Below are 25,559 nucleotides of genomic sequence, written 5' to 3' on the forward strand. Positions count from 1 at the left end.
GAGCTAGAAATAAGATCATATTATTTTTTCTTTTTTTTTAATGCTACATTATTTAAAATTGTATTCGTAGTCTAAACTCAGGCGTTTTGTGTTTAGATCTAATGATTTCAATCAACGGTCAACATGGTAGAACGAAAGTCGTCTAAGCTGATGGCCACGTGTTCTTAGATGAAAAATGAAAATCGAACCCAGTTGCACCGGATATGTTAGATATTGCGAGAAGAAAAAAAAACATCAAGAATTCAAAGGTTACTGATTTTATCTTCAAAAATTTCAAATTAAACTGCTAAAAATCAGCGGGTTTCTCAAGATTTTTTTTTCATTTCTCGGCTTATTTGAATGTTTTCAATTCTTCCCCGCAAGGGTTGACAAAACCGCCAAATCAACGAATCTAGAGTGAAAATCACGCGCACACCAACAAGTGCACGACTGCGAGTCACCGTTGAAAGAAAAACCCATAATATCGCCGTGGCCCGTGCGTGTGCATTTCCCATTCCTTCTGAATCCTGGGATGTGTCGTTCGTGTCGTGTCAGTCGAACCGAGGGTGGCAAAGCGAACGGATATCCCTACAGCAAGGACAAAATTTTCCTGGTTGGTTGCTGAAGTACAGACACTGCCTTGTTGAGGGGGAGCGCTCGCTAGTGTGACTTTCGTTCGTGCTTTCGGGACACTATCGATAATAATCGTTTCCGGTCGATGTACGAAATAGTGCGTTTAAGTAGTGAAGATTCGATAAGTGGATTGGCTTCCACAGTCATATAAAGTAAGGTCTGGAAAAATAGTGTTTTTGAAAAGTTGTCTAGTCAGGAAGATTTCGCGATTTTCCAAGATGTCGGTCGCATCCTGAAAACACGCGTCGGCGCAGTGTGCCCCTTGTTCCGAACCGAGACCAATTACATCGCGCTGGCAGCATTCCAACTTTAATCAATCCCAGAGTATTTTGTAAATATTTATCTAAAGGAATCGAGCGGATGTAATGCTACATAAAAGATTTCCTGCAGTGCTGAAGTGTTTTTAAGCTCAAGCAGCTCTCCAGTGTTCGGTGCTCGTTTTTCCACGCGTGATTTAAAGGACACTCGTATGAGTTTGCTACTTATCTTGTTGTTTTTGAAAAAAATTTGCGAATTTTGTAACAAATTGGTTCTACGTTGTTACAATTCGTTCCTGGTGCACCCGAACAACAACCACCTGGAAAACGGTGGCAAGCACGGAGGGAACCGTTATCGGTCCAGGACTGTCGGCAATCACAAGTTGTACTACAGCGATAGGGATCTGGTGGTTCGACCGAGGCGTACTCGAAGGGCTCGCAACGAACAACAACAACATCACCATCAGCGGGGTTCGATGGCCGATCGCGACAGCTACGGGAAATACTACTGAACCACCCCCTCATATGAGCACGATAGCAGAAACGTGACTTATTTAGATAGACACCGTAGAACCACGTAGAACGTAGCGATAATTGAACAACTCGGAGGCTAACAACAAAATCCTGACTCAAAACCAAACTTATCAATATCAACTTTTGTCAATCAAACCGCTCTTAGCCCTTTGATAGTCAAACAAATCTGAAAACACCCAAAGGTGCCTCCCATCTACATTGATGACAATGAAATGAGCTAGTCAAAGCAAACAGCAACCCACCAGGATCAGCAGCATAGACAGACAGTCACGTTCAACAATCGCACAAAGCACAAGGTTCATTCCAGATGACCATCCAGGAAAGTCGTAACTCCCTTCAAGTTTCGCCTTGTTCCACTTCGAATGGGCTCCTGAGCATCACGACGGGCCCCAACAATGTCGCCCCGACCGGAAGTAATGCGATGGTGCACCACATAGTGGCGCCACACGGAAGCAACGGAGCAGGAGCCGGTGGCGCCCATGCAAGTGGCGGTGGCGCCACAATGTCCAGCAACAGTTCCAGTTCCAGTACCTCCTCCGATGGCAGCAGCAACAGTGAACAGCTGGTCATGGTACCGGAAGTGGACGAAGACGCGCACGAATATCGGTGCGAGAAGCCGCTGCAGAACGGGTGCGAGGACAAGTGGGACTGGAGCAAGCGGGACCGTTCCAAGGAGGTGTGGCTCAGTGGTGCCAACAATCGGACGGTGCATTTTCACCCGAACTGGAGCAAGGGCACGGCCGGGATTCGGGGCACCAGGGTGCTAAACAATGGCCGGTATTACTGGGAAATAAGTGTGTCACAGCGAGTGTTCGGGACGAGGTAAGACATCGTAGATATGCGAATACATGTTTACATACATACATACACACATACATACATAAGTATGTCGGTAAATGTGCACCCTTTCAATTTCTCCCTCGGGTAAAAAGAACGTGTTGACGATACGGTGCTTCCTTTATTAAATTTTTACGTTATATCACCTCGGAACGTCACATTAATTTGCAATTTATTTTTATAGTCTGATTATTATCAATTCAAATTGTTCTTGTATTGTTTATTTTATTTCAGTTCCAAAAACCAGAAGTTTCATAGAGCAGGCTCTTTACTCAGCTTCCTGAGCCTTTCCAAAGTTGGTGATACAATAGGCGATGGAAGCGCTGACGAATTTGGGTGATGGTTTTGCATTAGTGCAAGTGGGATGCAGCTATAATTTCACCCAACTTTTGACAGTTCTAAAGGGGTTTTTCTCAAGGAGAGAAAGAATAACTTTTCGCTTCCATCGCCCATTAGATTCGCTAAACATTTAATGCCATTATCGATATTAAGCAGTGTTTCCATAGCTCATGCTTTTTTCCCCCTGAAGCACTCAAATAACACAATTTGAGCGCTCGCCCTGTGCTACCGGAGACGATTCCTACACGTTCATGCAAACCTCCCCTTTATAAGCAGAATTCGTTCTGAGTGACGCGATTCATTTGCTGTAGGGAATGTATATCCCTCAAGAGTTCCTTGCTTCCTGATGCCTTAAGAGGCCTAACGATCGATACTCGATTACCCTACTGAATATGAATGCCTCAAGCTAGCATTTTGTGTTGAGGCAAGCATCTTCAAGCTCGGCGCTAAGGATGAGGCAACCACAAATGCACACGATGCGCTGGGAGAACTATTTCAAAGCGTGGTGAATAGTGAAATCCAAGGTGCTGTGTGTGGAACAGATGGTCACTGACATGACAATGACAATGACAATGACAATGACAATGACAATGACAAAGACAATGACAATGACAATGACAATGACAATGACAATGACAATGACAATGACAATGACAATGACAATGACATGACAATGACAATGACAATGACAATGACAAAGACAATGACAATGACAATGACAATGACAATGACAATGACAATGACATGACAATGACAATGACAATGACAAAGACAATGACAATAACAATGACAATGACAATGACAATGACATGACAATGACAATGACAATGACAATGACAATGACAATGACAATGACAATGACAATGACAATGACAATGACAATGACAATGACAATGACAATGACAATGACAATGACAATGACAATGACAATGACAATGACAATGACAATGACAATGACAATGACAATGACAATGACAATGACAATGACAATGACAATGACAATGACAATGACAATGACAATGACAATGACAATGACAATGACAATGACAATGACAATGACAATGACAATGACAATGACAATGACAATGACAATGACAATGACAATGACAATGACAATGACAATGACAATGACAATGACAATGACAATGACAATGACAATGACAATGACAATGACAATGACAATGACAATGACAATGACAATGACAATGACAATGACAATGACAATGACAATGACAATGACAATGACAATGACAATGACAATGACATGACAATGACATGACAATGACATGACAATGACATGACAATGACATGACAATGACATGACAATGACATGACAATGACATGACAATGACATGACAATGACATGACAATGACATGCCAATGACATGACAATGACAACAATGTTATTTATTTAAAGCATGGCCGTAGGAACGGGGGGTTTTGAGGGTTGAACATAATTAAGCTGAAAATCACAAATAAAATGTAGAATTTGAGGTTATTCTCTTTAAAATTGTTTTATGAAAAAATAAATCAATTTTTATTTTGAAAAAATGGCTTGCCCAGGATAATCATTATGGAATTGAGTCTCCATGAAAAATATTTGTCGATAAAGATCCAGATTAAGATTAAATAAAGAAAGATTATTTGCGGTGTATTTTCACATTGATATTGTATTTTTCTAAAACCAAAATTCAAACTGAAATTATAAATTTGGATTAAGTTTGCATGTTTGAACCTAAAAATTTGAATCTTTTACTTTTATTTTAGAAAATTTGATTTATGTTTTTCAATATGGTTAAAATATTTGAATTTGCTCAAGTGTTTGTAATATTAAGTTTATTTTTTTTGTTTCGATTATAGTCGTTTTAACATCTTCATGTCATTCACGACTTATATCAACGAAGCAGTTGGCGAACAGTCATTAAAAAACTTATCCGGTACAACTGTGATCGATGTTTACTTTTGGGCTCGAACTCACGGACATCGGCTCAGGAAGCAACTAACTTGCCAACCGAGCTATATCACAAGCCCATTAATTTTATTATATTTGAGCATATATTAAGTTAAGTATTTTTATCAAACAACATTGTGATGGATGAAGTGAAATAATAATCATAATCATGTGCTTTTAAGTGGTGCTCCGATCATTTTACTAGAATTTAAATTTCTATAAAAAAAAGTTCAACCAAATGATTGTGAGGTAAATGCAAAATAAAACACGTTAAGTGCATATTTGAACAAACTATAAACATATTATTCATCCCCGATTTATTAAAAAATATAATATAATTTGAGAATATATTCGCAGGCCGCAACTAGGTCGCAACCGGCCCGCAGGACACGTTTTGTTCATTTCTGGTTTATGTATTATTAATACAATCTGTCTTAAATATTCTTATACGAGAATTTTTTGAAAAAATATTTTTAAGAAACTCTCGGCAGGCTGCGATTTGCTCACCCTTGGTTTGAAAAATTCCAATTTAAGAATGAATTTCAAATTTCGTTTGAAAATATGGAAATATGTCCAATTTCAAATAGTTTTTCCAGTAATCAAAACTATATTGAAATTGAATTTGAATGCCTCATGCCGACAGCTTGTGTTGAGGCGAGCATCTTCAAGCTCAGCGAAAAGGTTGAAGCAACAACAACGACAACCAAACGAATCGCACACGTTGTTTGAAGCGTAAGGAAAGCGCCCGGTGCAAAGAGGAAAAAAAAAAACGAAAAAACGAGCTGCCCGTCTGTGGTAGCTGAGCAATAGCAGAATTATCCTTAAGCATTCGAACCAGGCGCAAACAAGGCAATTCGACATTGTGCTTGCCTTCGAATTCGATTGCCTCAAGCTTGGAGGTCGTGATGAGTGAGTTCCATTCGTTTGCTTTTTCGATTTTGCTTCCTCGAATGCATATTACTTCATGAACACCAGCCAAGTTGAGTGAGTGTCCTTCGTGTTTTTGTGTATTTTCCCCTCTTCAAAGCATCGTTCACTCGCGAGTGTAGCGTTGAACGAGGCAAGGATCTTCAATTCGTACTCGTTTTATTTGAAACACTGATATTAAGTATTGAAATAAAGCTGAAAAGCGGGCTTTTCTGCTGGGCTTACATGAAACTTGGATCTACAGTTGCGTTCAAAAAAGAATGAAATCGCGTTAAGCTGCGCACCCACTTCCAACTTTGACAAGCTGCCATTTCTCTCTCGGTTGATATTTTTTTCATGAAATTTTCACACAATTCAGTTCAACTATCCTACTAACGATTTAATAAATTTGAAGTCTTTACAACTAATAGAAACAAAGATACAGCTTTTCCCGTAAAAAACGGAAAATATGGAATTGCTTAACTATTTTTTTTTGTAACTTTGACAATTTTCATGGAAAAAACTTGAAATATGGTCCAAAGATGTAAAAATGTTTGATCTAGTACCCAGGTCAGGTTTCGTCAAAATCAATGAACGTAATAAAAAATGGTGCCGTGTAGAAAATTAACCCCCCATGAGGGTCCAGAAAAGCATACGAGGTGTTCTACTCTATACTCAAATTTTAAAATTCTTAATCAAGTTTTGATGATTGAGGAAGGTTATTCAAGATAAACAATCTTTGCTTAGATACCAAAACCTTGAAAACTTATACCAGGTTTTGAATTCTGCTACAGATTTCCAAAATTTTCTTACTTGATGATAGAAATTCATTTCTGAATACTAACTTTTATTAGATTAAACTCATTTCAGAGTTCTGGCTCCAAATTATCAAAATCTAAATTGTATTTCTGTTTCCATATTTCGCATTATGTATCTAGATCGAAAAACGTGTGCATTAGGGTGTCCCAAAATTGCATAACTTCTGGGAATCTGGGGGCTCACCCTCCAAATGGTAGATTAGGATGTGCCGAACAAACTTTTGTATGGGGCCGACTAAAAAAAATCATGTTTAGAGGTTCCGCAAGCGCGATCTTTAAAAAAAGTCCACTTTCAAAAGATTTGATTTTAAATAAATTCTGGGTCCAAAAATGTTCATAAAATTTATATATTTTATATTTTTTTAATTTTGTTTGAGTTAAAAACTACACGTAAAAAATACAAAATGAACCAAATTTGTATCAAAATGTAAAACTAGCAAGCTATTTTCAAGAAAAAAAATTTTTTTGGTCCAAAAATTTTGAATTCAACTGACCAAAATGTATACCAAGCGTAGAATATTTTTGATACCAATGCCATCAAAAGATGCGGATTTTTGTGCACTTAAACTTTGCTGAACAAAACATGTGGTTTGTATTAACGTGTGAACAGCTATTCACGATTTAATGCTTAACAAAAATAACAAATTAGGATATTTTTTATTTAATTTATCAAATTTGTCTTAATAAATACCTACTTTAAAATCAAAATACTTGCAAAAAAGGACTCTGATGGTTTAAAGGAGTCATCAGAAGGCCATATGCCGAATTTGAGCAGAATCGAACAACAGGAAGGGGTTGCACTGAATCTAAAGTGTGAAAGGGATTCTAAGACATAGTGTTCTAAAGAAGCATAAAAAACTGGTTTTTTATCATACATTTTTGTCTTTATCAATCGATTGTTTGGTTATGTAAGTTTTATTAAAATTTCAATTAAGACTAACATTTCACTTGAAGACTGCAACTCGATTGGACTTAAAACAAAAAAGTTATGGCTGTTCAAAGATTGTATTTTGGTTACAAATTGTCCTGTAAAACTCAATGAGTAAAAAGTACTCATTGTGTGATAAACGACAATTTACCACAAAAATACAATCTTGGAACAGCCATAACTTTTTTGTTTTAAGTCCAATCGAGTTGCAGTCTTCAAGTGAAATGTTAGTCTTAATTGAAATTTTAATAAAACCTTCATAATCAAGCAATCGATTGGTAAAGACAAAAATGCATGATAAAAAACCAGTTTTTTATGCTTCTTTAGAACACTATGTCTCAGAATCCCTTTCACACTTTAGATTCAGTGCAACCCCTTCCTGTTGTCCGATTCTGCTCAAATTCGGCATATGGCCTTCTGATGACTCCTTTAAACCATCAGAGTCCTTTTTTTTGCAGGTATTTTTATTTTAAAGTAGGTATTTATTAAGACAAATTTGATAAATTAAATAAAAAATATCCTAATTTGTTATTTTTGTTAAGCATTAAATCGTGAATAGCTGTTCACACGTTGATACAAACCACATGTTTTGTTCAGCAAAGTTTAAGTGCACAAAAATCCGCATCTTTTGATGGCATTGATATCAAAAATATTCTACGCTTGGTACACATTTTGGTCAGTTGAATTCAAAATTTTTGGACCAAAAAAATTTTTTTTCTTGAAAATAGCTTGCTAGTTTTACATTTTGATACAAATTTGGTTCATTTTGTATTTTTTACGTGTAGTTTTTAACTCAAACAAAATTAAAAAAATATAAAATATATAAATTTTATGAACATTTTTGGACCCAGAATTTATTTAAAATCAAATCTTTTGAAAGTGGACTTTTTTTAAAGATCGCGCTTGCGGAACCTCTAAACATGATTTTTTTTTAGTCGGCCCCATACAAAAGTTTGTTCGGCACATCCTAATCTACCATTTGGAGGGTGAGCCCCCAGATTCCCAGAAGTAATGCAATTTTGGGACACCCTAGTGTGCATTCTAGTGAGTCTTCTTATACAAATTATCTATTTGGCCAAAAAAAAAATCAACAGTTCATAAGTTTTTAATTCGACAACGAAAGATTCCCGAAGTAATTGTGCAAAAATATTTTTACCATGTCCTTTTTCATCGTAAATTTCTTAAAAACACGAAAACATAGACATCCTCAAAAGTGGACAAGGTAGTCTATTTCATTGCACACAAAGCTGCCAAAATGCAAATGATCATAGCTTAAGAAATTATCCTGAGTTTTTGTTTCACATTCAGATCCGAAGTTCCACTTTTTTTTTTATTGCAGAATTCAAAACTTCAAAATGGTGATCCGTAATTGAAAACTCTAAATAATACTAATCATTAGAAATCATATTCTAATTCAGATTAAAAAAAAGAATAATAAATTTAGATTGAACCCCAAGACATCAAATATAAAAAAAAAACTATATTGATGAGGGTTCTGAAACAAATTTCAATTTTTGGCTCATATCCAAATATAAATTTGGAATCTTAAATCAGGAAAAGTTTTTTTTTACATTTCAGAAATCGTGTTGAAACTCCAAAAAAGATCAAAAATTGAAATTTTGGACTCGGAAAAAGATCCAAAATTGAAATTTCACAATAAGTATTCTTGATAATTTTAACTCATTTCTAAGCTTTATCTTAATTTTGAATATTGATGTTGTATCTGAATTCTGAACCTCAATTCATATTCATGTATCTGAATTTTGACCCTGAATTCATATTCAGATTCAGAATTCAGATACAGAATAAATATTTGAAGTTCAGACTTTTAAAAAGCCTCTGATGAAAGTTAAAAAAAATACATTATGTTCATAAATGAGTTATCATTATCAAGATTACTATTTCGTTGAGGATTTCAAATTGCAAGAGATCGCAGACTAATGATTTGGATTGTTATTTCAATTTTAAAATTTTAAATAAGTAACAAAAGCCAGACAGTTTTTATTTGAGAAAAAAAAACATCCACAGGATTTTATTTAAGGAATTCATTTTTACTAAATAAAAATTCGAATGATGAAACATGGAAATATTTAACATCGTTAAAAAATTTAATAATATTATTATTGCAGTTTTATCGAGAGCTAAATTTCGAACTAAAACTTGAATTTGAATCGAACTCACAAGTATCAGGTTTGAATCGCAAAACTTCCATCAATTAATTTTACTTTTGAAGATTGAAGATAGTTTATTTTGATCAATGGTTAAAATCTTCGAAATTGTTGAAGAGTTTTGTAGATTATTTGATTCGAGCATAGAATAAGTTTTTTTTAAACAAATCGAAGTCTTCCTTATAAAAACTTATTTTTCGTACAAAACAAACAAGCTAGATTGACCAGATTATAGATAGAGCTAATTCAGACATTTTAACCATAGATGAAAGTATGTTCTCTAATTTGTTACCAAAGGATTCCTTATACAAATCATGTTTATCATTCTACAGGTTTTCGAATGTCTTTTCAAAATATTCTAAGTAATTCATAACACTTTTTATGTAAAAGAACGTTAAAATGATTAAGTAAAAAGTAATAAGAAATATTTCTTTGAACAAATATTTCATAGAAATAAATGGATCACCATGAGGCCGTTCTTCCTAAGGTCCTGTTTAAAGATTATATTTGCTCCTGGGTTTAAATACCCCCTCTGTTGGAACAATTTTTATTTCTAAACAATGCAGGAATGAAGTTCCTCCTCTCGAACCTCATTTTTTACCCGGCACCATTTTTGATCACGTTCATCGATGTTGACGAAACCTGGCGTGGTACTAGATCGAACATTTTTACATCATTGGACCAAATTTCAAAATTTTCAATGAAAATTGTCAAAGATACAGCAAATTAAGTGAAGCAATTAAAATTTCCCTTTTTTACGGAAAAAGCTGTATCTTTGTGTTCTGTCAAAGACTTTTGTGTGAAAATTTCATAAAAAAATATAAACCGAGAGAGAAATGGCAGCTTTTCAAACAAACATCCGTGAAAATATGCCTTTCCATTTGGTAAAAAAACTAATTCTAGAAGTATTTGTTGTTTCGGTTATAAATAGTCGTTTAAATAAATTCGTATCGTTCGTGTCTTTTCAACCTTCCAAAGCTGTTCGGGTCAATGTAACACAAAGCGCACATTCAATTCATCATGCCTTTTTGAGAATTCGGAAATGTTCTAGTAAAATAATAATCAAATTAACCAAAACAAAAGTTAAATTTGATGTCTTTTTTAAGACAGAAGTTCCGAGATAGCCGTCTAAACTTCTATTAGACCCCCGCATATTTATACATCGGTAGATTTACAGTACCGTTCATAATTGTATAGAAATCGGAAGCACGCGTACTGTCACCTCGACTTTGAACTTCCATAACTTTTAACTCTGATGATATTTTTTGCTCAAATTTTTTTGCGTTAGATAGATCAACTATCTCACTATTATATCACAAAATTTGAGCTTTCTGGAGTTTGTGTGGTCTGAGATACAGTAATTCTATGAAAATCGGACTTTTTGGACTTTTCTCATTCAAACTGCAATATCTCTGAAGCTACGATACATTTTGTATTGAAATTTTGCAGAGTGATTGTTGAAATATAAAGATAGCATGTCTGAAGTTTTCAAAAAGTTCTATCTATGAGATCAAAAGTTACACGAGCTGCAATATTTCAGGCATGAACCTAGAAATGCGATTTCTATAAAATTTTGGACGATTCATGAGAACAATATCGTTTCCATCCACCAATCAGACAAAAAATGTCTGACAAAAGCAATGAAGAAAAGATAAAATGGAATAAATGATCCATTTGTGTTTTGAAATCAGAATCTTGCAATATTGTTTTGATTTTTTGGTTGAAATAGATTTACTGGTTGTTAAACAGAGAATATGATTTTCCTATGGAAACATTCGTCCAAAATTCTATAGAAATCGCATTTCTAGGTTCATGCCTGAAATATTGCACCTCGCGTAACTTTTGATCTCATCGATAGAACTTTTTAAAAACTTCAGACATGCTAGCTTTATATTTCAAAAATCACTCTGCAAAATTTCAATAAAAAATGTATCGTAGTTTCAGAGATATTGCAGTTTGAATAGTAAAAGTCCAAAAAGTCCGATTTTCATAGAATTACTGTATCTCTGTATTTCGAATTTCGCAAACTCTGGGGTCTAAAAAGCTTCGATATGGTTTTAAACTCATCCACGATTTTTTGCAGAATCTTTAAGTAACGTTTACATGAGTAAATTTGAACTTTTAAGTTTAAATGGGAAAATTGAATATTTTTTACTGAAAAATCAACATAATTTTTGTTTCTTCTGTGGAATCGAGCCCGCTCATGGTTGAGTTTTGGACCAAAACGAAGCATTGATTCCAGGGTTCGAGAAATTCAAAATTGACCTTAAACCGACTCAGTCTAATATAGACCCTAACCGCCAAGGAAGGTTTATAGATGATTTTTAATACAAATTCAGGCAACACAGAGATGGGTCTTGACTCAATCATTCAGATTTTTTTTGTGGAAACATGAAACTATTACCTTATTTGAAAAAGATTTTTTATCTTTATTTTAGAAAAGTAAAGTTCAATATTTAAAATAAATAATTTGAAATGTTCGAAAGCAATACCACATTGTATTCAACATAAATATGAGTAATCAGGTACCGAGAATTATTACTCTGGCTCTTGGAGCCAGAGAGGGCTACGTGACAAAATAAAAAAAAACTGAGTTAAGGGAAAGTTTTCCCAAATGCGCGGCTTAAATGCGTCTACAGCTGTTCGGCGAAATGGCTGGTAAAACAACATATCTAATCATTTTGAGGGTAATAAGCTTTAAACACAAGGCATAATTTTTTTTTATTAATTTACAAACTCAAAAAAAAAAAAATTAAAAATTCATACAAGGTTTTGATACTTTTTGATGTGATATTTTGACTTTTAAACGTAAAATAGCTCAAAACGTTAACTTGGGTGATGTTTATTTCTTATTCTGATGAACATAAAAAATTCAGCAAATTTAAGCCTATGTGAAGATATAATAATGACAAGAACGTGTTTTTGTAGGGCCACATCATGTTTGTAAAGGGCCTCTATCCTAAAGTAACAGATAAAATAGAAAAATAATGTTTTTTTTTATTTTTAATAACTTAAACTTCGAATGTAAGCCCTAATCAATACCTTAAAAGAGAATTGAAGATCTCAAAACAGATTTGATAAAGTTTTTCTTACAGACGAACTGATTTCATAATATGGAAACCCTAACTTTTGTTTTATTCCATAAAATTATAAAAGATGTAGATTTTTATAAAATTTCAATTTTGTGGTTTGAGAGTTATCAGTTTCTAGCATTTTTAATATAATAATAATACTGAAATTTTGCCAGAAAAACTGAAATTTTGCTTAAATTATAAATAGGCGCATTTCGCCAGCATATAAATAGCCTGCATCTCCCCTAAGTAAATGAAACGAATCCTGGAATCCTGGAGACAGTTTTTCGTATAGTTCAACTTTAAGAAATCATTTAAAAAAATCAGTAGTGGATCAATTATGAAAAAAATACGTTCTATGTGATGCAGACCATGTTGTTCACAAACGCTGAAGAGATGAGCTTGCAAAGCTGCAAAGCGAGAAAAGTTATCACGTAAATTGTTTTGGACTGTGGAGCGAAGTGATAGATTAGGGACGGTAGATTGTTCCTTTGATTTCTCAGGAAATTTTCAACTAAATATGATTTCTTAGTGGCATACATTACTCTATTGCTCGAACAGTCCTTAATTTAGAAAAACGTGCGGCATCTTTCAATGATTATTGTACATAATTTAAGTTGCAACCCACTAGAACCGATTTTATCGAAAATATTTACTCATTCCAAGACAAACAAGTACTTTTCCCAACTACCTATTCATCATCCGAATGCTAAATTCAAAACATCGGGCATAGAGGTAACTCCAGACTCCCACATTTTCCTGAGACAAATATAGCTGTTAATAATTGTGGTAATAAAAAACAATATTTTTTAAAATTAAACATACTGATAACCGAGTTAATTTATCTGCGTTTTAGTATTTTTGGAATCAATTCTGTATTTGTAAATACTTGTTGTATCATATTCCAAATTAAATTGAGTTGTATTGCTGTTGATGGGGTAATATTTCCAAATTATAATGGCACATTTTCGCAGCATTTTCAAAATTAACAGGTGCTAAAAAAGTAGAATAGAAATTGATAACATATGACTCACATTACATGTTGCTTGATTTCATATGTGTGAACAAGAAAAATACAATGTATGAACGCAGTCATAAGTCGGGAAAGGAACAAAAATCGATACCAGGAAAAACTATGTGCAAGTGCTCATTTTTCCTACAAGTAGGATTCGTTTCCAACCTCGAGGGATGAATGCTGATGGGGGTTGGGTTGCTTTTACTTGCTTTTTGCTTTGTTAAACATCAAACCCTACAATATACCTATTTAGTTATGCTAGGAGGAAGGCGACACTTGTTGTTTGTCCGGGCGCGGCGGCATTTCTTTTCAATGTTTTCGATGCTGAAGCGCCAGGATTGCCCGTAGAAGGGGAGAGATCATAAGGTACTTTAAACCTGCGGGACTTGGTGCTTAGAATTGGATCGCACCATTATAAAGGTTTTTGTTCTTTAAAATCATAAAACAATCTAATGAGGCAGCTCAACTTAGCGATTGTTTGTGGAGTGTTTCTCTGGAACGGATGTGCAATCTGCACGAGCGTGATACATATAGTTCATTCCGGTTTCTGTATAGAACAATTTCACTGGTTTTTTATACGCGGAACTTTTATAAAAAATCAAAGCATCATTATTAGGGCACTCGAATTTTCGCATATTGATGTCGTTCGTAACGAGCGACGGTAAAGGCGGTGCTCCTTTTTTAATGAGAACATTTATTTTATTTACATAGTATACCGTCTCACGACATAACTTGACGAACATAATTCCTATAATTCACTCGATCAATGGCAACCGTTCTCCAATATCTTGGGCACCCCACGTTCGTCAGATCACGCTCCACTTGGTCTAACCACCTCGCTCGTTGCGCTCCCGCTCGTCTTGTTCCTACCGGATTCGTAGCGAACACCTGTTTTGCAGGACAGTCGTCCGGCATTCTCGCAACATGTCCCGCCCAGCGTATCCGGCCAGCTTTCACCACCTTCTGGATACTGGGTTCACCGTAGAGTCGCGCGAGCTCGTGGTTCATCCTTCGCCTCCACACTCCGTTCTCCTGTAAGCCGCCAAAGATGGTTCTTAACACTCGTCGCTCGAATACTCCGAGTGTACGCAGGTCCTCCTCGAGCAATATCCATGTCTCGTGCCCGTAGAGAACAACCGGTCTAATGAGCGTCATATACAGGTTACATTTCGTGCGAGGGCTAAGTCTTCTCGACCGCAGTTGCTTGTGGAGTCCATAGTAGGCACGACTTCCGCTGATAATTCGCATCCGGATCTCACGGCTGGTGTCATTGTCTGCGGTCACCAGTGAGCCGAGATAGACAAAGTCTTCGACTGTCTCCAGCTCGTCGTCGTCGATCGTGACCTTGTTATTACTGGACAAGCGGGTTCAGTCGGTCTCGGATCCGCAGGCCAGCATGTACTTCGTCTTGGACGTATTAATCATCAACCCAATCCTTCCTGCTTCGCGTTTCAGTTTGCGGTAGATCTCCTCCACCGCCGCAGATGATCTGCCGACTATATCAATGTCGTCGGCAAAGCAGATAAGTTGACTGGATCTGTTGAAAATCGTGCCCCGCATTTCGCCCACCGCTCGTCGAATAACACCTTCTAGCGCCACGTTTAACATTGTCGAGGGCTCAGGGTTGCAATGGGTGATTCCCAGACATTAAATGACGCGGACACTAGCTCCCAAATTTTCGGGTAAGTTTCTAATTCACTTTTCCGTTCGTATGGTCCAATGATGACACACTTGGCACTTGCAGTTCAAACAATTTATTTAACAGAAAACTACACTCCTTTATTTAAACTTGAAGACTTCAACGACTTAATTATAATTTATTTCTAAACACTTAACATAGATTTAACTTTGAACAAATATTGTTTGACACTTTTTGGCCTGGCCGTCTTGTCGTCGCGCTGGAACAATCGTAAGTGATCGAGATGATGGCGGTTCGATATGCCCAAGCCTATCTTCGCGGTGCATAGAACGCCATATCTCCCGCCAAGAAACTCGCGGATTTCTATCATAATAGGTTCGAAATATTTCTCGCCTCACGCGCCGTCGGTGTTTGCGCCGTCGGTGGTTGCGCCGTCGGTGGTTGCGCCGTCGGTGGTTGCGCCGTCGGTGGTTGCGCCGTCGGTGGTTGCGCCGTCGGTGGTTGCGCCGTCGATGGTTGCGCCGTGTCGAAATTACGCTGGCTGATGTAGAGGATCGATTTCCATGCATAAACATCCTGCCACCTCCAGAAATGACCATTTCTGGATAACGTTGAAATCGTCTTCGCTGAAGCCGTGGGACCATGCGCTTTGATCTGGGGAAAATATAAGACCCGGTAGACCTGGACGAAAACGTACAAAATATTGGAATGGTCCTCACCTGGGACCCAAATTATCAGGGGGCCTTGTATTTTTGATTCTTAACTGCTGCATCTGCCATTTAAACCGCTTTTCATTCATGCCGATTGATGTTCGAATTCATTCAGCTTGACTTCATTCATCTTCCTTCGATGATGCATTCGGTAACGAAGTTACGCAAACGCTCTGCTCCTAACGTTTCTCTCGATTCTTTTAGTGTATCACCCGAGTTGCCCATCTGCCCATTTAATCCTAACATTCCATCAAATGCTCCGAGATAATTTCTTATTTTCAACTGGCTTAAAAGTTGATCGCCACTCTCGCTCCAGACGATTTTGAGCCGAATTGCATGCTGCCACCCTTGAACAGCGAACAAAATAGATCTTCTTGAGGGATCGAAAACCAAAAAAACCCACATCGTTTGCCACATCAACCAACAAGCCGAAAACTCTGAGCATCAAATCCAGAATATCTTATTCCATCGGCGAAAACATTGTGAAGCCCAGACGAACACTACCACTTGTGGCTTTCCTTGCTTGCTGTTGTTGGAATTGTTCTCCAGGGAACGATCGATTTGAGAGATGCTCGGGATACTGGTAGCTCTGCCGTCAGCTGATCGATCAGCTGTTTGATAAGCATGTGTTCGGTGATTCGCTCGATAACCAACACATCGTAACTGGTCGACCGGGAGCTAGAAATGGACCCGAAGCAATCGTTGATGGTGAGAGCGTGGCCCTGGAGAGTGAAGAGGAAAGTCTGGGAGAACGATCAGCTGTTTTGGTTCGTCTGGTCGCAAGATTCTACCATCCACCCTGGTGACGTCATCAAGTTGAATCACCGCTTGGGGGGAAACGCTGCTGTTGTTTGAAGCCTTCGGCAGTTGCAAGTTGATGCTCCTGCAGAATGCTGTTCTCTGCCATGAAGAATGTCGAAACTGTGCTGCTTGATAACAGCTCTGCGAAATTACGTCTGCTGCAAATAAACAACCCTTCTTATTCCGAGAAATCTTAACCCAATCCCAATAAAGCCCAAGTATCCAATTTTCTTATCCATATGTGTACATAATTCGACTGCTAACGTCCGGCGTTGGGCAGGAATGATTTCCAAAATATATTCGCCGTTCAGTTCTCATTTTCTGCCACCGTCTGTGCGCTCGAGAGGATTTGAGCCAAGTAAACAAACTCCCCGAACGCCTTCCCTGCTTGATGAAATCCCTATGCCTTTTACCCCTTGATCGCCTGCTGCTTCTGTTCTCGAACTGCCGAACAGTGCCGATGTTTTGATACTTGTCCAATGTGCGCATGCGTTGTTCATGGAACAAGGGGAACAAGCGACGAAATTTTCGTTGTGTGGAGCTGGTCGTGTGAGTTGGTACTTGGTACTGTTGGTCGCAATAGAGTTTTGATGGGTCCAATCCATGAGAACGAGACCGTAAAACGATCGCTCGCATACCGCTATCCTGTATACTGGGTGGTGGGAGAAAAAGTTGACTTGTTTGGATGTATGCTCGTACCCGATCACTAGTTCCATGTGATCGAGCCGAAGATAATCCGTGATAGCAAGTTGGTATTGTCTCCCTAGAGTGGGTTTGGTTGCGAATCGATTATCAAAACAGCTGATTGATGACGTCATCCTTCAGCAAGCAACGCAAGCTGTTGCGATCTTCTAATGTTTTCGTTGTAGCAACGTTACATGCAATGGGGGAGAATGTTGATGCGCAAGCGTTTGGAGAATGTGTTTTGCCCGAGACGACCCATCCGAAAACTGAGTTAATTAGGGAAGGCTGTGTGTCACCCAAATAAATGTGACCGGGGGTTGTAAATAGATTAAAAAATATCTCGGCTCCCAGCACGAGATCAATGGGTTGGCTTCTATGAAACGCTGGATCAGCTAACTGTAAGTTTTCTGGAATTGACCATTGGGAAATATTTATATTCACCGTCGGCAAATCAATAGTAACTTTGGGTAACATGAGCAAAGGCACAGTTGTAGTAAAATCTGAGGTCCGTGATTTGATTACGCCTTGAAATTGGAAATTGGCGTTTGTAGACGAGTTTCCAATCCCAGCTATTGGTACGTCAACCTCGGTACGTTTGGCCTGCATGAGCTTGTACAAGCGATTGGAGGCAAAACAACACTCGCTGCCTGAATCCAGCAGGGCTCGAGCCAAGTGTTCTTTCCCCGTGTCGTCAACAACAACGACCACAGCCGTGGCTAGAAGCACTCGGGGCCGATCGGAGATGTGTGAGTTAAAGCTGGTGATCTTCGTGTATGCTGCATTGCTTCTCGGAGCTGGAATTGGAGCTGGGGACGGTGACTGTTGTATGTTGATTGGTGGTGGGTTGCTAACAGAGTGGATTACTTTTGGAGTGGTATGTGTAGAATTGGCAGAGCATAGAAGCGTGTGATGTGTTGACCTACAGTTCTTGCAGCAGTTAATCGATCGGCATTCGCGCGCGCGGTGGCCTCTTCGTAAGCAATTGAGGCACAATCGGTTTCGTGTTGTAAGTGCGATTCTTTGCTGAACGGATAGTTTGGTGAAAGTGGGGCATTGATATATATTATGGCCTTGTGAACAAACGACACATTTTATGGTTCTGGGTTGTTGGAATGCAGCGTAGCTTCCGGAGTGTGCATTATTGTGGCGATTTTGGAATTGGGATTGGGATTCAGTGTGTGTGTTGGATGTTAGCTGTTCTAAGACAGCTACTCTGCGCTGGATGAAGGAGGTAAGTTCTTGGAACGTTGTGGTTTCTATGGCAGATGAATGTTCTTCCCAATCTCGCCGGGTGCTGGGATCTAAGCGGGTCGAAAGAAGATGAATCAAAAGAATGTCCCAGTGTTCTGTTGATTCACCCAGCTGTTTTAATATCCTGACGTTTGCGTCGAACTGTTCAACCAATGTGTGCAGTTCCGTAGCCGATTCTCGTCGCAGAATCGGAAAATCAAAAAGTGTCTGAACGTAGCTACGTTTGAGCAATCGGGAATTTTGATAGTGTTGGGTTAGCAAATTCCAAGCTACGTTGTAATTTGTGGCGGATATTGGAATAGTTTGGATTAATTTTAGAGCCTCTCCAGAAAGTGATGCTCGAAGATAATAAAATTTCTGGATGCTTGACAATTCTTGTGAAGAGTGGACCAGTGAAACAAAAAGGTCATGGAAATTGAGCCAGTGCTCGAAATTTCCTGCAAATTCAGGCAATTTTACGTCGGGCAACTTGACGTGCGTGTGATGGGGTTGTGTGGCATGGGTTGGTGGTTGTGTTGTGGCTTGTGGAGGGCATTTTTGAAACAAAAATCCCTTCACTCGATAGTAAGCGGTTTCAAATGAAGTTTTTTGTTCGAGGTACTTATCCAGTGCTTCAGGTGATTCGTCGAGTGTTTCCAGTTCTGACTGGACCTTAGCATATTCGGACCAGATTTCGACGACAGCTTCAAGTCGGACTGGTGCTTCTGCGATGTCTCGGGGCTCTAGGAAATTCTCGACGAATTTATAGATGTTGCTGAATGATGCCGATAAACTGCGCCGACGGGCTTTGAGGCTGCGCAGTTTTCGCTCGGTCGACGACATTTTATGCGAGGAGGGAATCTAAAAGTTGAGACCAAGTAGCTCGGCAAGCGACGGTAAAGTATTTGGAATGCTAATTACCTTAGCAAGGCAAGGAATTTGCCTTGTATTTTATTGAATCCTACTGCTTGCTAATTGTCGCTTGATTGTAATGGCTCTGGGATGAAATGGTCACAGCTGATGTGGGGGGCTTGATCGAAGCCAGATGATGTTAGTGTTTAGGTGTTGTTCCAGGCACGGTGGGTATCGAATCGATCCGCGGCTCTCCGGCGGAGATGATATGATGTGTGTAGCCGAATGAAGTGATGAAAGGTGCAACAAAGAAAAGATCCGGTAGGGATGAACACAGAATGTAGTGCGATTGGAGTGCTACTAACCTTTTGGAAAATAGAAATATGCCTTGTATATTTCTTTGTGCTCAGCTGAACTGCGTTCCCAAAGATGGCGCTTGGCGTCCGCGGTTGCGATGGCGTTGGGGCTATCGGCACTATAGCTTCCAGATAGGTCTAATCCGGATCCGTTCCGGGTTCAGGGCCTGATCCGGCTCGAAGGACCAAATGTCGAGGGCTCAGGGTTGCAATGGGTGATTCCCAGACATTAAATGACGCGGACACTAGCTCCCAAATTTTCGGGTAAGTTTCTAATTCACTTTTCCGTTCGTATGGTCCAATGATGACACACTTGGCACTTGCAGTTCAAACAATTTATTTAACAGAAAACTACACTCCTTTATTTAAACTTGAAGACTTCAACGACTTAATTATAATTTATTTCTAAACACTTAACATAGATTTAACTTTGAACAAATATTGTTTGACACTTTTTGGCCTGGCCGTCTTGTCGTCGCGCTGGAACAATCGTAAGTGATCGAGATGATGGCGGTTCGATATGCCCAAGCCTATCTTCGCGGTGCATAGAACGCCATATCTCCCGCCAAGAAACTCGCGGATTTCTATCATAATAGGTTCGAAATATTTCTCGCCTCACGCGCCGTCGGTGTTTGCGCCGTCGGTGGTTGCGCCGTCGGTGGTTGCGCCGTCGGTGGTTGCGCCGTCGGTGGTTGCGCCGTCGGTGGTTGCGCCGTCGGTGGTTGCGCCGTCGATGGTTGCGCCGTGTCGAAATTACGCTGGCTGATGTAGAGGATCGATTTCCATGCATAAACAAACATCATGCAGGATAGACCTTGTCGAAGCCCCCTGCGCGATTCGAATGAACTCGATAATTCACCCGAAATCCGCACACAGCACTGCGTTCCATCCATCGTCGCCTTGATCAGTCTGATCAGCTTCCCGGAAAAGCCGTTCTCGTCCATGATTTTCCATAGCTCGTTACGGTCGATCGTGTCGTATGCGGCTTTGAAGTCGATGAATAGATGGTGCGTAGGGACTTGGTGTTCCCGGCATTTTTGGAGGATTTGGCGTAATGTGAATATCTGGTCCGTCGTTGACCGTCCCTCCATGAAGCCGGCCTTTGCGGGATGCGTTGAGTTTCTGATAGAACTTTCGTGTTTCTTGGGAACGATGCAGCTGCTCCAGCTCCTCGAGCTCCTCCTCCTCCAGGCGGCGCTTTTTCTCCTGGAAAAGTCGGACTCGCTGCCTCTTCCGCTATCGGTGATTTTCCACATTTCGACGGGTGCCTCTCTGCACTACTGCCGCCCGCGCGGCATTCTCTTCGTCCATCACCCTCCTACACTCCTCGTCGAACCAGTCGTTCCGTCGAGATCGCTCCACATAACCGATGACGTTCTCCGCAGCACTGTTGATGGCTGTCTTGATGGTATCCCAACAGTCCTCGAGAGGGGCTTCGTCAAGCTCGCCCTCTGCCGGCAGCGCTGCTTCGACCGATTGCGCGTAGTCTGCCGCGACATCAGGTTGCTTCAGTCGCGCGATATTTAACCGAGGCGGGCGCCGGTTGCATGTGTTGTTCACTACGGAGAGTTTTGGGCGCATCTTCACCATCACCAGATAGTGGTTTGACTCGATGTTGGCGCCTCGACAGGATCTGACGTCGATGATGTCCGAGAAGTGCCGGCTGTCAATCAAAACGTGGTCGATCTGTGATTGCGTTTGATACGGTGATCTCCAGGTGTACTTGTGTGGGAGGCGGTGCTGGAAAAAGGTACTACGTACGGCAATTCGTTTGGAGGCGGCGAAGTCAATAAGTCTGAGGCCTTTTTCGTTGGTCAGCTGGTGCGCCCTGAACCTTCCAATTGTCGGTTTAAATTCCTCCTCCTGGCCGACCTGAGCGTTAAAATCCCGGATTACGATCTTGATATCATGTTTTGGGCAACGGTCGTATTCACGCTCCAGCTGCGCGTAAAATTCGTCTTTGTCGTCACCGGTACTTCCAAGGAGAGGGCTGTGCACGTTGATGATGCTGATGTTGAAGAACCGGCCCTTGTTGCAGACAAGAGGTGATATGACCACTACCCGGAGGTTGAGTGTATGGGGTCTCGAGTTGCACATTGTCTACCGTTCACTAGCCATGTGCAATGAGCAATGTGCAATGATCTTTTAATATTTATCGCAGTTTATTTTGAAACATGCTTTGAGTAAAGAATATGGTATGTAATGTATCACCACAAAACCTTTCTAAAAAAATACGTATACGGACCTGATCTACAACGTAGAAGCACAGACAAAGTAGAAACATTGGGTCGGAAATTCGAAAATCACGCATTTTACCTATGAAGATATGGCGTGATGCCTAGAACAATCGAAAAATCAGTATGTCTCACGACATAACTTGATGAACATATCCCTTTGAATTCATTCGATCCATGGCAATCGTTCTCTAACCACCTCGCTCGTCGGGCTTCCATAAAAATTCATTAGGCCTATCATCTTTTCAGCCTAGCAAGACTGGCGGTTCACCAATCGGTTGATTTGCGGTGAACCCCTAATAATCCCTAGAGTCGGCGAGCTTACACAAAAACATGAGCAGGAAAGTTCGGGAGAGCTAAGAAAAACTCCTCGGATAAAGTTTAGGTACCGTTTAATTCGCCGATTCGCATTAATTGGTTAACATACCACTTTCTTAAACTAGTTATCTGACTTTGTTTCCATTGGCAAGTATTCCGTTCCTCCCTTGGCGTCGAGCTCGGGTTCAATGAAGACAGCTAGGAGACATGGCTCGCTCTCGCGGGTAGTGTAGTTGTACCCGGTCCCACCTTGGGCGCAGAACCGGGCACTGCTGGTCCTTCGTAACTAACCGAAATGGCGTGATTGCGGAGTACCTGACCCCACTTTGGGTGCTGAGCCAGGTACCGAGGAAAGTAACACCGACGGCGATCGGTCGATATTTTTTTTTTTTTGTAAATTCTTTATTTGAAACGGCTCATACCTTTAGGCTTTGAGGAGCCAAACTCTTTTTGTTTTTTTTTTACAATAGTTTGCTTACTTCTAGTTCACTTTTTTTTTTAAAGAAAAGAAAATAGATAGGGAAATATGAAAATAAAAAGAATTATAGACGAAGATCAATAGCTTTAAGGAAAAGATATATTTCGAACATGTAGTCCAATCGGTCGATATTGTCGGGCGGCACACTTGGACCTTTGACGATGAGTAGAGCGCGTGACGGTACCTGGACCCATCTTGGGTGCTGAACCAGGTACCGGAATGAATAACACCGAGGGGTGGTCGATTGAGGAAGCGCTCTCGGGGTTTGGTTGGTTAAATCAAACAGAAACAGCGGGGTCCCGGTAAAGGTTCTGGATCAGGGATATTTTTGGGCAGGGGTAAAATGGCGTGAGGTCACCTGGAGTTCCAATCAAAAGCGACTCAAGATAGGCTTTTCCTTTAGGAATCAGGTGGTGATTCCTGTTCCTTTAGGAATCTTGTGAAACAAATCGCTCCAATTAAAACTTTATAAAGTATTTTATGATCCTCCAGTTGCTTTTTGGATCGGTTTTGTGCGCTCGCGAACTATTTGCATAGAAAATGGTCATTTCCATTTTGACCGGCTCTGACCCTATTCCCCGTCCCGCGCTCAGTTTCGTTTCGCCCTATCTCACAATTCGCATCTTCGCTCCAAAACCGCGGCTCACATCTCTTCGCTGCGCTCTGTTGGCGGGTTGTTGAACGATCATCTTTCGCCCGGTCGTTCGTCTGGTTAGCGTGGCTTGGTGAACTGCTTCACGAAGAAGAACTCCTTAACCCCCACAAACAACACTGCAACATTTCTTTAAAACTACAACAAGATCACCGCGGTCTCCTTCGATTCCTGCGATCCATTCGAACTTACATTCCAACTAGCGACCATTCGACTTTTCATTTTAATCCATCGGCCAAATGACCTTCTTGCTAACGACTTTCGACCGAATAAACCAGTCTCGTTTCAAGACAGCTGTTGGCCTACAAAAAGGCGTGAAAGTCATTAAAAAACACTAGGTACACCTATGGTATGGTTTGCGTTTGATCAATGGGTATTACGTTTTCCATAACACTTTCAAAACGTTTCTACCAAGCATGCGAGACACTATAGAGATCTGAGTTCATGCTCCTAGAGAACACTTTGTAGCTATACGGCACCAAAAAGTATTCATCAAACAATATAAACACCCGAATGTGTGTCAGTCCGGAGCGCGTTTGGAAAAATCTTACTTTAACAAAGTTAAGCCCTTTTTTTATGAACGAAACAAATTTTACTATTTGAGTCCCCATTATTCAATCTTCCTCTCCTTCTCATGGTTTTCTAGCATGATGTTCGGTATCGGTACCAAGAAGGCGCGGCTGCACGTGAACGCCTTCACCAACCTGCTCGGGGAGGACAAGAATGGCTGGGGCCTGTCGCACAAGGGGCTGCTGTGGCACGGTGGCATCGCCCGCAACTACACCAAACGCTTCCGGGAGAACCAGGCGACCAAGATCGGTATCCTGTTCGATGGTATCGCCGGCACCCTAACCTACTACAAGGACGACGTATGTCTGGGAATTGCCTTCCGGGGGTTGAATGAGGTTTGTTTCGGCATGTTATAGGTAGTTTTTTTTAATTTATTTTTTTCCGATTGGTTTTAGATACGCGAACCCCTATACCCGATAGTCTGTTCGACGGCAGCCAAAACGGAAATGGTCCTAACGGAATCGCGCCGGGATTTCGTTAATTTGCAGGATCGTTGCCGGGCGGTGATAATCAAACACATCAAAAGTCGGGAGAAGTTGGATCGATTGGATCTGCCTTACTGCATTACCAACTATCTGGCGGAAGCACTCTATGATAGTAGTATTCCGGTGACGCCGCTGGAACAGCAACTGATGGATTACTATCTGTTCTAGCCCGAGGCCGTTGGATGTCCGGCAAAACCACGTGCTTGCTAATGGTATCTGCCCCTAAATCGACGTTGATTAATTTATTTTTATAGTAGTTTAATTCGTTTAACCTGGATGTTTCCTATTAAATTATTTTGTTGAATCTCCCCGCTCGTCCGTACTTTGAAGCTAGTCCTAACAGTAACTAGTCCAATTGAAACAATAATTATTTGTTATTACTTAGTGCTTAAACGATTGTAATCTAGATTTAAATTATTTTGTTTTATATACGCAGAAGACGAATAATTCGAATGCTGAAATCATCGTGTAAATAACTATGAACTAAACAGTCTCGTTTGAACTACGGTACGTTGCACATCGTGTGTGTGAGCTGAATCGAAATCTAATTTATTTTTCTTCTCTCCTTCCACACGCTATTGTCGAGCGGTGCAATGACCCACAACGATACACCAAGGTCATCGAAAAATGAAGTTCGAGTGCGGAAATATCACGAAAATTATGCTGGGCCATATCTCGTTATGGCTGAAACAAATGTCGGAAATATATCTGCTGCGAAGATTGCTAAAAGTCTGGTGAAGAAATTTGGTGACGATTTTATACGTGCTATGCCGGTTTCTAAAACCAAAATGAAAATTTTGATGCGATCGAGGGATGCTGCTAATGAAATAGCAGGCATCGGTACCTCAAATGAAGTGCGTTTTTTTATCCCCCAACGGCTGGTGGAGTGCCTTGGGGTAGCCTATATTGAGCCGGATATTTGTGATGAAGAATTGAAGTTTGCTAATGCGTACGATAAACGCAAGTCGAATCAAGTTGATAACCCGGAGATAGTTCATGCTCGTCGTGTGCTTAGAAAATTAGCTGATGATAAAGAGGAAGCCCTGTTTACGGTGATTTTTACTTTCGCTGGGCAGAGTTTACCTACTCACATCGAGTTGAATAGAGTGCTTTA

The 25,559-nt window shown here is 40.0% G+C and overlaps 1 protein-coding gene across 1 annotated transcript; it reads left to right on the forward strand.

The window, feature by feature from the left end:
- The first annotated feature begins 545 nt into the window (after positions 1 to 545).
- On the forward strand, positions 546 to 24,621 carry LOC129744048 (SPRY domain-containing SOCS box protein 3-like). The gene is made up of 3 exons (XM_055736378.1): positions 546 to 2,225; positions 24,037 to 24,295; positions 24,356 to 24,621. The coding sequence occupies exons 1-3, from the start codon at positions 1,711 to 1,713 to the stop codon at positions 24,611 to 24,613; spliced, it is 1,032 nt and encodes a 343-aa protein (XP_055592353.1). The 5' UTR covers positions 546 to 1,710; the 3' UTR covers positions 24,614 to 24,621.
- Positions 24,622 to 25,559: the final 938 nt, after the last annotated feature.

This window comes from Uranotaenia lowii, chromosome 2 (genome assembly GCF_029784155.1).
Source record: "Uranotaenia lowii strain MFRU-FL chromosome 2, ASM2978415v1, whole genome shotgun sequence".
In the NCBI taxonomy this organism is placed as follows: Eukaryota; Metazoa; Arthropoda; class Insecta; order Diptera; family Culicidae; genus Uranotaenia; species Uranotaenia lowii.